The sequence below is a fragment of the Bufo bufo genome, chromosome 2 (genome assembly GCF_905171765.1).
Source record: "Bufo bufo chromosome 2, aBufBuf1.1, whole genome shotgun sequence".
Lineage (NCBI taxonomy): Eukaryota > Metazoa > Chordata > Amphibia > Anura > Bufonidae > Bufo > Bufo bufo.
In genome coordinates, this window is record NC_053390.1 from 288,998,687 (window position 1) to 289,013,311 (window position 14,625).

At 41.7% G+C, this 14,625-nt stretch overlaps 1 protein-coding gene across 2 annotated transcripts in view; it reads right to left on the reverse strand.

Annotated features, from left to right (window-relative positions):
* Window positions 1-14,625, reverse strand: part of LOC120988912 (acyl-CoA dehydrogenase family member 11-like) — a 195,788-nt gene that overhangs the window by 72,178 nt on the left and 108,985 nt on the right. For both annotated transcript variants that reach the window (XM_040416695.1, XM_040416696.1), the window contains exon 4: window positions 6,778-6,877. In XM_040416695.1, coding sequence (XP_040272629.1) covers window positions 6,778-6,877 — 100 coding nt within the window. The remainder of the gene's footprint in view (window positions 1-6,777; window positions 6,878-14,625) is intronic.

Sequence of the window (14,625 nt, forward strand, 5' to 3'; positions counted from 1 at the left end):
ATTTATACAGGAAAATCATGACGATTAACAAGGTTGCCCAAACTTTCGCATCCCACTGTATAAAATCAGACATTTTACGTAAAGGATGTTGTCAATGTTCAGAGCTGAACACAGACATACCCATATTTTAACCCAAAGCCCAAGATTAACTTGAGCATTGGAGCATGAAATGAATTGCACAGGACAAAGCCATTTTTCGGAATTAAAGAGACGTACTAGGCTCTCAGTGTGGCTGCCAGACGGAGGATTCCACCCAGCAGTGTATGCAGTGACGTCTTTGGCTCTGATGGCTGGGCTTTAGCACTTTAATAACCTGTAGCAGTGTTTGATTGTATATATTTATGCTACAATGGCTAAATTCAATGTGGCTCCATGGGTGAACAAAATATGTATGTTCGGGTTTAGCTCTGAACCCAAACAATCCTTTTAATTTAGTATTAGGCGGAGCAAATTATACAAGTAAAAATGGTATGAAGTCTTAAAACATTTTTTTTTAATAAAAACTTTAATAATACCTACACTAGCACATCATAGATATAAGATAATAAAAGCATTTTTTACTTATACTGATCGCCATTACATCACATCAACGATTTGTTCATCGACTGCCATTACCGATTCTGAGATAGGACATATGGAGGCTAAAGAGATATATAGATAAACCAACCACGTTTCCCTATTTTAAATAAATAAGTGATCCATAATCACACATAGCAGAACCAATAAGGGATATATGGATCTATGGGTTCCAAATCACAACTCAAGCAACGAAATTTTATACAAAATCACAGATGTTTTTATTGGTACAAAAAAAAATTGTGACCACTGGCCACACAGACATTTAAGAACACTTAAAATGCCAAACAGATCGCAAATGTGTGGTAGTTACAATGATTATGCGTAAAGTGCAAGTGCTAAATTACTTTACAGCAATGAGGTAAGTCAGTGCCTATCACAGAGTGTAGTCCTGTCTATGATATAACATCAAAAGGTCAACAGTGGACCCTAGACTGAATGGACCTAATACTCACATCAAATGATATAAACAGAATAGTAAAAAGTTGATGAGGCATACTGACCAAAAATCTCTACCACAGCACTGACAATCCGTGCCCCGACGCGCGTTTCGCCGTCAGCTTTTTCAAGGTGAAAAAGCTGACGGCGAAACGCGCGTCGGGGCACGGATTGTCAGTGCTGTGGTAGAGATTTTTAGAAAACGTACAAATTATTTCCTTAAACTTTCTGGTTTGCATAGTATCAGAAATAAATAACTGTTAGTGTTCTTCGACTAAATGGTTTGACTTAAAAAAAAAAAACACATAATAATGTAAACTAACAATTAGAACATTGAAAACTGATCGATGAAAAGGATTATACCTATTTTAAAAGTTACACCGTTGGGGTTGCAGTTGCTCGATATCGACTAATTTGTTGCCTCTTTACGTCTTCCTTGGTCGGTTTTTCTACTTTTGCTATATTGTGTGGGAGGTTGGGAGCTCTTAACTTCCAATCAGATTGCAACGATCCTTTGCAGATTTTAAGCACATCCACACAAATGCCTTCCATAAATTTCATAGACACCTTTTCATACAAGTTTCGAATGATTCATCATGAATTTCCTTTGGGAAGAATGACTCTCGTACGCTTAGCTCCCACTATTTTTGTATTTCTTCAGGACACATGCACAATTGCTTGCTGTCTTCCAACATTCTGGTTATGAGATTGTGCGGCAAGTTTAGTTCTGGCCTCCATTGCATCAATTCCAAAATGGATGCGCTTTGAACGGAATTTCTGTGCCAGACTATAGAAATTTTCTAATAGGCCAGTGTGGCAGTTATGAATTAAATGAGGCAAGTCCTCTAGTAGAACATCACTGGAGACTATCTTCATTATATTTTTAAATGATGGATTCTCTTTTGACAGCCAAAAGATTTTGTCTTCATCTGTTTCTTCAAGGGGACCGTGCTTGCACTCCCTATAAAGTCTTCCATCCCACTGGTGCATGTCAACGATGTGATATAGCAGAGAAAGCCATTTTTCTTGCAGTAAATCTGGATTGTTGTTGCAGGTCTTCACACACCACCAAAAGTTTAGTACGATTTGATCCACCCATGGTGTGATCTCTTTACAGAACTTCAGTTTACTGGCATTATGAAGCTTCTTCTTGATGGATTTAGCAAAGTGCTAGACATCAAATTGATGGTTTATCGTTGAGTAGTCTGTATGCATCTTCTTTCTTATACTCACATGACGGTCCGAAGCAAAGATCTTTATTTTGGAGCCCAAGGCAATGATTCTGTCCATTACAGTCTCAAATCCCAATTTTTTCCATTGCAACCAAAGATGCACACTGTGTTCTTTGAATCACTTCAAAGTTGATGATTTTGTCGTTAAGCGTGTTCATCATGGTGTAAACGCAATACTTTGCGCTGTGACCGGGGCTGTCACACTGTCAGTCTCCTGCAATACACAATGGTCTGCTTTGCATAGATGCTTGCATTTCTTCTTTTTTAGCTGTCCAAGCCTTATCTATAGCTGGAAAAAGGGATAGATTTTGATATCTGTAGTTCCATAGTAAGTTTTTCACTGATGCTCACCATGCCATGCTGCTGCGGTTAGAACATTACCGGCACAATACCTACCATCTCTTGGCTAACTCTCGAATATAGTAAATGTGTGGCCTTGATAACATTTTCCAGTAATTTTACAGTATGTACCTTCTATTCTATCCTTGAAGCTAAGAACCATGAAATTGCAATCTTCTTTAAAATGGCACTTAACTTTTAGGATCAGATTGTCCAAATACGACTCAAAAACAAGGAATTTTCTATCATTGACAATAGTGAGTTCGTAGTTTGTTTTAAAAGATAACGGTGGAAGCTTCCTGAGGTCGGGAAAAAGTGAATCACATTCATGGAGGTCCGAAGTACCCATACTAGGCATTTCTGGAGTGTAGCTTTCATCATCTTTAGCACTTAGAATTTCATAAACATTTTTGGATGAGTCTTCAAAATTATTTTCTTGCACAACTTGGTTGTAAGGGATTGGAGAAAGTGGCTCAATTCCTTCTATATTAATTTCTTCTTCATGAGTAGCTAATCCAATATTCAGATTTGGTCTTTTCTTGAGTGGGGAATCTAAAAAGTACTTTGTAGTTGCACTGGTTGGTATAATCTTTTCCAGTGGTGCATAGTTCCTTTATAGTACTTACCAGGGGTTTCATATTGTTCACTAAGATCATGAAGGATTACTGCTCCATAGGTCATGGTAACAACTACATTTAGTAGTGACAACTCTGGGTTCCTCTATCCACAAACTGTGTAATGGTATTCTGTTCACAAAATGTCTTCAGCTACACTTGGAACATTTTCTTTAATGTCCAACATTGTTGTGTTTTTTTGGAAATGGACGCTTGCGTGTCAAGGGTCGAATTTTTAGTAAGTTTTCCTGTATTATTTTTTTCTCTTTCTTCAACCGGTGGAAATATAGTTGGAACAGCTTCCGGCCTCAAAGTTCAGCCACCCACATTGATAATATAAGATTCAGTGGTAAAGTGTTTAGAGCAAATACGATATTTGTTTTGCTTGGTTCCTTCAAATATCCTCTGGGCCAAACCGGGAAGATCTTCAAATGTTTGATTCATACTTTGTAACCACAAACTTATCCTTGCAAGATCTTTTGGGAAACGGTGTAATTGGACATCTTCATTTTGACCTTTTTTTCCAGATTTGTTAAGACACTTATTTATTATGCACGACGGCATTTTTGACCTAGAAAAAGGGACAATATAATTAAATTAGAAGAAATTCCATAAACGTGATGAAAACAATAATGTAGACTATACCTTCCAATTAAGGCAAATATATGGACGAAATAGTCCTTTCCATTATTATCTCTCTTCACCAAACGGAATCCATGATTAAATTTTGCTTAAAACTGGGTTGTCACAAAGGAAAATCTTACTTACCCCAATCCAGTGGTTATATGGGATAGAGAAAAAAATAAAAGATGTATAATCCGTTTCATGTCAACCTGTGTGATATATAAAATAATGCATTTTAGCATTTAAGCTATAATTATTATTATTATTTTAATTAAGTTACCGTTTTCAATATCACCAAGAATTTCTATCTGAATGAATTTAAAAAAGCACTAATTTGACAAATAAAAGCTTTTTTTTGGTTAAGCTTTCTCAAACTATTATGAGCTTTTTTGAAATTATATTGCTTTTGAATAGTTGTCTTACCCAAAATACTATCTCAACATTTTAAGACTCTCTTTATGTCATGTAGAAGTAACGTGATCCATGTCTTGGTGCCAAACCCCAAGTAATTGTGATAATACCCCCACACCTTAATCCCTCTCTCGGTGTCACCTATACCACCTCCCCATAGCCCATGTGACAGTGCCCAAACACCTTGATGCTTGTCTATGTACCTCCCCATAGCCCATGTGACAGTGCCCAAACACCTTAATGCATGTCTATGTACCACCGCCATAGCCCATGTGACAGTGCCCAAACACCTTAATGCATGTCTATGTACCACCGCCATCGCCCATGTGACAGTGCCCAAACACCTTGATGCATGTCTGTGTCACCGCCATAGCCCATGTGACAGTGCCCAAACACCTTGATGCAAGGCTATGTACCACCGCCATAGCCCATGTGACAGTGCCAAAACACCTTGATGCATGTCTCTGTGGCACCGCCATAGCCCATATGACAGTGCCCAAACACCTTGATGCAAGGCTATGTACCACCGCCATAGCCCATGTGACAGTGCCCAAATACCTTGATGCATGTCTCTGTGGCACCGCCATAGCCCATGTGACAGTGCCCAAACACCTTGATGCATGTCTATGTACCACCACCATAGCCCATGTGACAATGCCCAAACACCTTGATGCATGTCTATGTACCACCGCCATAACCCATGTGACAGTGCCCAAACACCTTGATGCATGTCTCTGTGGCACCGCCATAGCCCATATGACAGTGCCCAAATACCTTGATGCATGTCTATGTACTACCACCATAGCCCATGTGACAATGCCCAAACACCTTGATGCATGTCTATGTACCACCGCCATAGACCATGTGACATTGCCCCCCGAACACCTTGATGCATGTCTGTGTGAGAGACTACGCCACCCCTTATGTCACTTTGATCTGTGACATTGATTTTACTGTAGCCTATATGCAGCACAAATTTGTATTGCTGCAGGTGCCCCCAATCTTTTAGGGTATACATAACCATCCCAACCTGAATGGTTTTCCAAGTCCTGGATGATTTATTTTGGAATAATGTCCCCCATTATGGCCTTTCTATAATGAACCAGATTAATGATAGCTCCTTTGTAGTAGATCACCTGTGTTCCGTGTACCTTTTATTATGTAGAGTAGGTTTGCCCAAATGCCTCCTCAGTGGCTGGCTCTGTGTAGTCCCTCCGCTCCTGCACCTCCGTCTGTCAGGTGAACTCACGCCACTCACTCCGCTCCTCCTTTCCGTGGCGAGCGACGTGCGCAGAGAGCTGGCGCATGCGCGCTTTTCCTTAGTTGCGGCTGCTGCCAGGACACCGCGCGGGCCTGGACATGTGGATCCAGGGCGCATGCGCGAGATTACGGTGCACTGAAAAAATGTAAAAATTTTAAAAAAAGCCGCCAGGAGAGGAGTAAATAACGGAATAATTAACAGCGGGGCGGCGCTGGGCTCCAAGAGAAGGGGTGCGGCTGGGCTCCAGTGGCCAGAGGGATAGACCCTTGGGCTCCTTATGAAGGTAATTCGCATATAAATAAAAGCGATTTTTAGCAAAAATGACAAGACATGTGGGGGTAAGACTAGTATATTTTTATCTAGATCAAGGGGACTGATATGATGATATGAAAAGCTCTTTAGCTAAAATCTGGCTACCAGAATCCCTTTAAAGGGGTTGTCTCACTTCAGTAAGTGGCATTTATCATGTAGAGAAAGTTAATACAAGGCAATTGCTAATATATTGTTATTATCCATATTGCTTCCTTTTACTGGCTAAATTCATTTTTCCATCACATTATACACTGCTCTTTTCCATGGTTACAGACCACCCTGCAATCCATCAGCAGTGGTCGTGCTTGCACACTATAGGAGAAAGAGTCAGCCTCTCTGGTGGCCCGGACCATGGGAGCGCACATAGGCTAGTGCTTTTTCTTATATTGTGCAAGCACGACCACCACTGACTGATTGTAGGGTGGTCTGTAACCATGGAAACGAGCAGTGTATAATGTGGTGGAAAAATGAATCCAGCCAGCAAAGGAGGCAATATGGATAATACCAATATATTAGTAAGTGGCTTGTGTTAACTTTCTCAACATGATAAATTACACTTACTGAAGTGAGACAACCGCTTTAACTGATGCCATTAATCCCATTTGAGAGAATTATGGGATATCACAAGGATGTCACTTTTTTATTGATGGGCTTCAACTTTTGGAAATGAAAGAGCTACAGCACTGGTTTGTGCGCATGTAAAAACTTTGAAGGGGAGGCAGGACTGAATCTGATCTTTAGGCTGTTCATTTCAAAGGATCATGGATGTCCCAGCAAGTTAACCATCAATTTATCAATAAACGATAGCATATTTAAGTGATATGCCATCAATTTCTGCGACTGTAAAGCCCTTTGAAATAGCTGTTAAATCAGTAACACAACTAATTACTATTATTGTTAATAAGTGCCCCATCAATTTGCGTTCAGAATACAGTGCACTGTACACCACCATAGTCACACATCATCTTACCTCTATGACCTTTGCTGCACCATCAGTCATAGCAAGAGGGCAACTGAACAATCCAGAGGACGGTGAATAGAGATAGAGCTTTACAATCTGGATCAGGCGGCTGTAGAATTCACAATGGATGTAATGTTATTAAATTCACAGGTCTAATAATTATTTGAATATGAAACATAACTTTTTAATAAAACGATGGCTAAAAATGTACACGTGGCAATTGAGTGCACTCTGTATTTTCTCTCAATTAGCAGCTCTGTCTGACATAAGAATAACACACTTTCATTATATACGGAATGTCTATCTCACATTGGATGTGTGTACCTTGCCGTTAAACGTGATTGCCATTGTCATGGATGGCACTGCTATGGGTAGCACTAACACACTTTTAGAAGCGAGAGGACTGAAATAAAACTCACATTTATTTTTGTTAGAACAGATGATCTGCAATAAAATAGGTATATATTATGGTTCAATATCTTTTTATTGAGATATAAGATACGTAGTAGCATAAATCGAAAAAATGCTTCATGAGAATGACAACTTCGACATGTGTGAGGAGTAAATCCTCCAAGGTAAACAAATGACAAAGCATGTAACAATAATTAGACCAGAAAAATAGGTATATATTATAAGAAACACCATATCCCCTGGTATATTAAAAGTCACATAGAAGATCCATAAAGGTATAAAAACACTGGACCAGTGGTCTTGTGCTTTGATATGGCCATGGAACTCCTTGGTGACTTCTAATATTCTTAGAATATAAAGTAATGTGTACATTATCCCATATACATTTAAAAAACTGAAAAAATGGTATTCCCATTACTTAATGGATTAGGAAATTCCAAACCTCTGGGACCTCCCTAATCGAGAGAAGGACTGACGTCACCTAAAGTGGTTCTCCAGCTTTTACTAGGTGATAGCCCATTCATACCCCTGCACCTGTTCAGGTGTAGTTTTGTCGACGGAAGTCAGCCTGGATCTACACAGCTTCATCAAATATGTAGAGGACAGAAGTACGTGAATAGATAGGTGCTCTCACTACTATGTGATTCACCCTAATCACAGATTAATAAATTGAAGGAGTTGTAGATATAGTGGGCACTCAATATCTGGACATACATAGTGGATACATGTTTATTTGCATAACTTCGTTTTAAAATCAATATAGATATAAAAAAACAATATAGATATACAAGAGACAATTAAAATGTTATATAAAAATGGTAAGAGGTTGACCAATAAAAGATGATAAGAAGTTATTCAATAAATAGTATATCTTGTAAAAAGGTTAATCAATGACATAACTTCTAATATTGCTTAATAAGGTGCGCTTGATAGGATCCTAAAATTCCAATATATTAGCAGTGCTGTTCCGTTTATTGCCAATAGTTCATTTAGTAATAAGTCTTTTAGTAATAAGTCTTTTCTTAGTCTTGGTTATACCATTTTAGCATATGTTATTTGATATCGCATCACCACTGTAGGGTATCAATTCCAATTAATATGGGTGTTAGTCCTTATTGGGGTTTATTGTGTATATATGCAGTTAGTTGTGAATACTCACTGCTGGTTGCTCAGTTCTTTCTATAATCTGGCCGTGGTGGCGTCCCACCACAGGTCAGTACACTTACCCCTCTTCCTTCACCCAGTAGCGTGCATCTGTTTGTGGTGTTCGTCGGTGCTGTGGCTGCGATGTTCGAGACCTTCTTCAGGTTTCGATTCGGCGTCCCACGTGTTCGGAGCGTCTCACGTGACCTGGAGGCTATTCAATTCACGTGATTTAGGCTCCTTACGTGTTCAGGAGCCGGTACCAACCTCCGTACATATGCTTTTGTGCGTTTTGTTATTTGTTTTTCTGCAATAGCCGGATATATGTTTAAGTAATATCACTTTAGGACTTCTTCCAATATGGGGATCTCATCAACTCCTGCTAGACGCGTTTCGAGGTTGCCCACCTCTTCCTCAGTAGCTTATTTTTGAAATCCCATATTGCCTCCTTATATACCCATGTGGGTTGCGATATTTTGCTAATTAGAGTTTCTTGCAAAGTCTGGTATGGATCTAATGAGAAATCCTTCATTTGTATCATGTTATATATTGTTCTCCACATCAGATTGTGATCTATAATTGTCTTTAAGTGGTTATATACACTGCTCAAAAAAATAAAGGGAACACAAAAATAACACATCCTAGATCTGAATTAATTAAATATTCTTCTGAAATACTTTGTTCTTTACATAGCTAAATGTGCTGACAACAAAATCACACAAAAATTTAAAATGGAAATCAAATTTTTCAACCCATGGAGGTCTGGATTTGGAGTCACACTCAAAATTAAAGTGGAAAAACACACTACAGGCTGATCCGACTTTGATGTAATGTCCTTAAAACAAGTCAAAATAAGGCTCAGTAGTGTGTGTGGCCTCCACTTTGCTGTATGACCTCCCTACAATGCCTGTGCATGCTCCTGATGAGGTGGCGGACGGTCTCCTGAGGGATCTCCTCCCAGACCTGGACTAAAGCATCTGCCAACTCCTGGACAGTCTGTGGTGCAACGTGACGTTGGTGGATAGAGCGAGACATGATGTCCCAGATGTGCTCAATTGGATTCAGGTCTGGGGAACGGGCGGGAGAGTCCATAGCATCAATGCCTTCGTCTTGCAGGAACTGCTGACACACTCCAGCCACATGAGGTCTATCATTGTCTTGCATTAGGAGGAACCCAGGACCAACCGCACCAGCATATGGTCTCACAAGGGGTCTGAGGATCTCATATCGGTACCTAATGGCAGTCAGGCTACCTCTGGCGAGCACATGGAGGGCTGTGTGGCCCTCCAAAGAAATGCCACCCCACACCATTACTGACCCAATGCCAAACCGGTCATGCTGGAGGATGTTGCAGGCAGCAGAACGTTCTCCACGGCGTCTCCAGACTCTGTCACGTCTGTCACGTGCTCAGTGTGAACCTGCTTTCATCTGTGAAGAGCACAGGGCGCCAGTGGCGAATTTGCCAATCTTGGTGTTCTCTGGCAAATGCCAAACGTCCTGCACGGTGTTGGGCTGTAAGCACAACCCCCACCTGTGGACGTCGGGCCCTCATATCACCCTCATGGAGTCTGTTTCTGACCGTTTGAGCAGACACATGCACATTTGTGGCCTGCTGGAGGTCATTTTGCAGGGCTCTGGCAGTGCTCCTCCTGTTCCTCCTTGCACAAAGGCGGAGGTAGCGGTCCTGCTGCTGGGTTGTTGCCCTCCTACGGCCTCCTCCACGTCTCCTGATGTACTGGCCTGTCTCCTGGTAGCGCCTTCATGCTCTGGACACTATGCTGACAGACACAGCAAACCTTCTTGCCACAGCTCGCATTGATGTGCCATCCTGGATAAGCTGTACTACCTGAGCCACTTGTGTGGGTTGTAGACTCCGTCTCATGCTACCACTAGAGTGAAAGCACTGCCAGCATTCAAAAGTGACCAAAACATCAGCCAGGAAGCATAGGAACTGAGAAGTGGTCTGTGATCACCACTTGCAGAACCACTTCTTTATTGGGGGTGTCTTGCTAATTGCCTATAATTTCCACCTGTTGTCTATCCCATTTGCACAACAGCATGTGAAATTGATTGTCACTCAGTGTTGCTTCCTAAGTGGACAGTTTGATTTCACAGAAGTGTGATTGACTTGGAGTTACATTGTGTTGTTTAAGTGTTCCCTTTATTTTTTTGAGCAGTGTACTTATATAAAATGTAATAATTACACATTTATAGAATATGGGCCATCATCTATAGTATAATATAATATACCTGGAAGCTTTTCCAATCCCCAATATTTATTTACATAGAGATGTGTATAGTGTTCATGCGGTTTTCATGCGTTTTTTAGTTTTTATCTTTTTTTCTTACTATGACATGAGAATACTGAAATTTATTTGTTTTCCCTTTTATATAATTCATATTTGATTCGTATTTTCTCGTGATGTGTGGGGGCAAAAAAAGAAACAAGGTTGGAAATGGACCAAAAAGCAGGGGACGAAATTAGAATTATCTTGCCATATGGTACACAACATAAAAAAATTGAAAATATTGTAAAAAACATTGGCACCATGTTATCAAAGATAGAATAATAGGCCCATATTTAGTTAATGGTCCACAAATAGTATACACAAAGGCACCTAATTTAGCCCACCTTTAGGCACCTACAGTAAAAAAGAAGAAAAAAAGTATAAGCCATAATATATTTAACCTAAAAGGATTCTATAGGTGTAACACATGTAACAACTGTAAAAATACAAAATTTCCCCAAAAAACAACTAAAGTGTCCTCCACCACAAATACGTTTTATTATGAGATTGATACATTCCTGTCGTGTAACACATCAAATGTCTTATATCTGATTGAGTGTCCTTGTAGGAAACAATATATAGGACGAACAAAAAGATTATTGAAGACGAGGATCGCAGAACATATGACAAAGATCAGAAATGGATATGAGAAGCATTCACTGTCAAAGCACTTTAACCACCTCCCGACCGCCTAACGCAGGGATGCGTCCTGCGGATGGCCGGGTTATTCCTCCTAGACGCATCGGCGCTTCATCTCGCGGGACGCGAATTGGGAGGTAAACGAGTGGATCTACAGCCTGCCAGCGGCGATCATTCGCTGGCAGGCTGTAGATGCGATTTTTTTAACCCCTGAAAGGTATATCAGACGCTGTTTTGTTAACAGCGTCTGAAATACCTGCTACCTTGTCCTCTGGTGGTCCCTTTTGCTTGGATCGACCACCTGAGGACACAGGCAGCTCTGTAAGTAGCACAAATCACCACACTACACTACACCCACCCCTGTCACTTATTAACCCCTTATTAACCCCTGATCACCCCATATAGACTCTTGATCACCCCCCTGATCATCCGCAAAACACATACGGACGTCTGAATGGAGCCTTACAGGGGGGTGATCAATGACAGGGGGGTGATCACCCCATATAGACTCCCTGATCACCCCCCTGTCATTGATCACCCCCCTGTAAGGCTCCATTCAGACGTCCGTATGTGTTTTGCGGATCCGCGGATCCATGGATCCGCAAAACACATACGGACGTCTGAATGGAGCATTACAGGGGGGTGATCAATGACAGGGGGGTGATCACCCCATAAAGACTCCCTGATCACCCCCCTGTCATTGATCACCCCCCTGTAAGGCTCCATTCAGACGTCCGTATATGTTTTGCGGATCCACAAAACACGGATCCGCAAAACACTGTCACCGGCAATGTGCTTTCCGCATTTTGCGGATCTGCACATTGCCAGAACTATATAGAAAATGCCTTTTCTTGTCCGCAATTGCGGACAAGAATAGGACATGTTCTATAGGCTCTACAAAAAACGCAGTGTTCGCCCGATCAGGCCTGATCTTTTGCGCAAACTTGCGTTCAGTCCGCCCCACCGCAGTGACATAAATATTTTTTTTTCTGATCACTGCAAAAACACTGTAAAATCGCTGCAGCGCTATAAAGATCACTTTTGAGGGGCATGGCGAGTTCATAGAAGATTTTTTTTTTTGGCACAAGTTAGCGGAAATTGTTTTTTTGTTGTTTTTTTGTTGTTTTTTTGTTTTTTCTTCCAAAGTCTCATATTCCACTAACTTGTGACAAAAAATTAAATCTCACATGAACTCACCATACCCCTCACGGAATCCAAATGCGTAAAAAATTTTAGACATTTATATTAGGGATCGACCGATATTGATTTTTTAGGGCCAATACCGATAATTTGTGAACTTTCAGGCCGATAGCCGATAATTTATACCGATATTCTGTGAAATTTCATTTAAAAAAAAATAAAAAATTCCTACACAAATCTGCTGAAAATGAATATTTTTATTGTTAATGTGTAGTTTTTTTTTGGTAAATCTTTCTTTTTTATTTATACTTAATATTTTGGCGTTTTTTTTTTTACTAATTTTTAGCCCCCTTAGGGACTAGAACCCTTGTCCTATTCACCCTGATAGGACTCCATCAGGGTGAATAGGATCTCACACTGTCCCTGCTGCTCTGTGCTTACCATGGAGTCAGGGCTTCAGTAGCTTCTGGCTGCCATGGTAACTGATCGGAGCCCCAGGCTAAGGCCTCTTTCACACGACCGTTGTGTGCACCCGTGGCCGTTGTGCCGTTTTCCGTTTTTTTTCGCGGACCCCATGACTTTCAATGGGTCCGTGGAAAAAACGGAAAATGCACCGTTTTGCAGCCGCATCCGAGATCCGTGTTTCCTGGCCGTGAAAAAAATATGACCTGTCCTATTTTTTTCACGGCCAACGGTTCACGGACCCATTCAAGTCAATGGGTCCGTGAAAGAACACGGATGCACACAAGATTGGCATCCGTGTCCGTGATCCGTGGCCGTAGGTTAGTTTTTATACAGACGGATCCGAAGATCCGTCTGCATAAAAGCTTTTTCATAGCTGAGTTTTCACTTCGTGAAAACTCAGAACCGACAGTATATTCTAACACAGAAGCGTTCCCATGGTGATGGGGACGCTTCTAGTTAGAATACACTACAAACTGTGTACAAGACTGCCCCCTGCTGCCTGGCAGCACCCGATCTCTTACAGGGGGCCGTGATCAGCACAATTAACCCCTTCAGGTGCGGCACCTGAATGGGTTAATTGTACTATCATATCCCCCTGTAAGAGATCAGGGCTGCCAGGCAGCAGGGGGCAGACCCTCCCCCCCTCCCCAGTTTGAATATCATTGGTGGCCAGTGCGGCCCCCCCCCCTCCCTCTATTGTAATTATTCGTTGGTGGCACAGTGGTCGCACTGCGGTCGCACTGCGCCACCAATGTTTTTAATATGGGGATGGGGGGCGCACTGCACCACCAATGATTAATACTGGGGGGCTTGAGGGGGCGCACTGCGCAACCAATGAAGATAAATGTCTCATTCATTCATATACAGGAGGCGGGAGCTGGCTGCAGAATCACATAGCCGGCTCCCGACCTCTATGAGCGGTAGCTGCGATCCGCGGCACCTGAGGGGTTAACTACCGTGGATCGCAGCTACCGCTCATAGAGGTCGGGAGCCGGCTATGTGATTCTGCAGCCAGCTCCCGCCTCCTGTTCACAGTTAACATCATTGGTGGCGCAGTACCCACAGCCCCTCCTCTTGTCTTCTCTCCTCTCATTGGCGGCAGCAGCATCACAGGGGGAGGGAGACACTGCTTCCTTCTCCCCTGTGCTACTGAGGGAACACGGAGAGCGCTGAGCAGCGCGATCTGTGTTCCCCATACGTTATCGGAATATCGGCAAAATAGATGCCGATACCGATAACGGTCAAAATCCTGAATATCGGCCGATAATATCGGTAAAACCGATAATCGGTCGATCCCTAATTTATATTCCAGACTTCGTCTCACGCTTTAGGGCCCCTAAAATGCCAGGGGAGTATAAATACCCCACATGTGACCCCATTTTGGAAAGAAGACACCCCAAGGTATTTCGTGAGGGGCATGGCGAGTTAATGTAAAATTTTATTTTTTGTCACAAGTTAGTGGAATATGAGACTTTGTAAGAGAAAAAAATAAAAAATCATTTTCCGCTAACTTGTGCCAAAAAAAAAAAATATTCTAGGAACTTGCCATGCCCGTCACGGAATACCTTGGGGTGTCTTCTTTCCAAAATGGGGTCACTTGTGGGGTATTTATACTGCCCTGGTATTTTAGGGGCCCTAAAGCGTGAGAAGTAGTTTGGAATCCAAATGCGTAAAAAACTGCCCTGTGAAATCCTAAAAGTACTCATTGGAATTTGGGCCCCTTTGCGCACCTAGGCTGCAAAAAAGTGTCACACATGTGGTATCGCCGTAC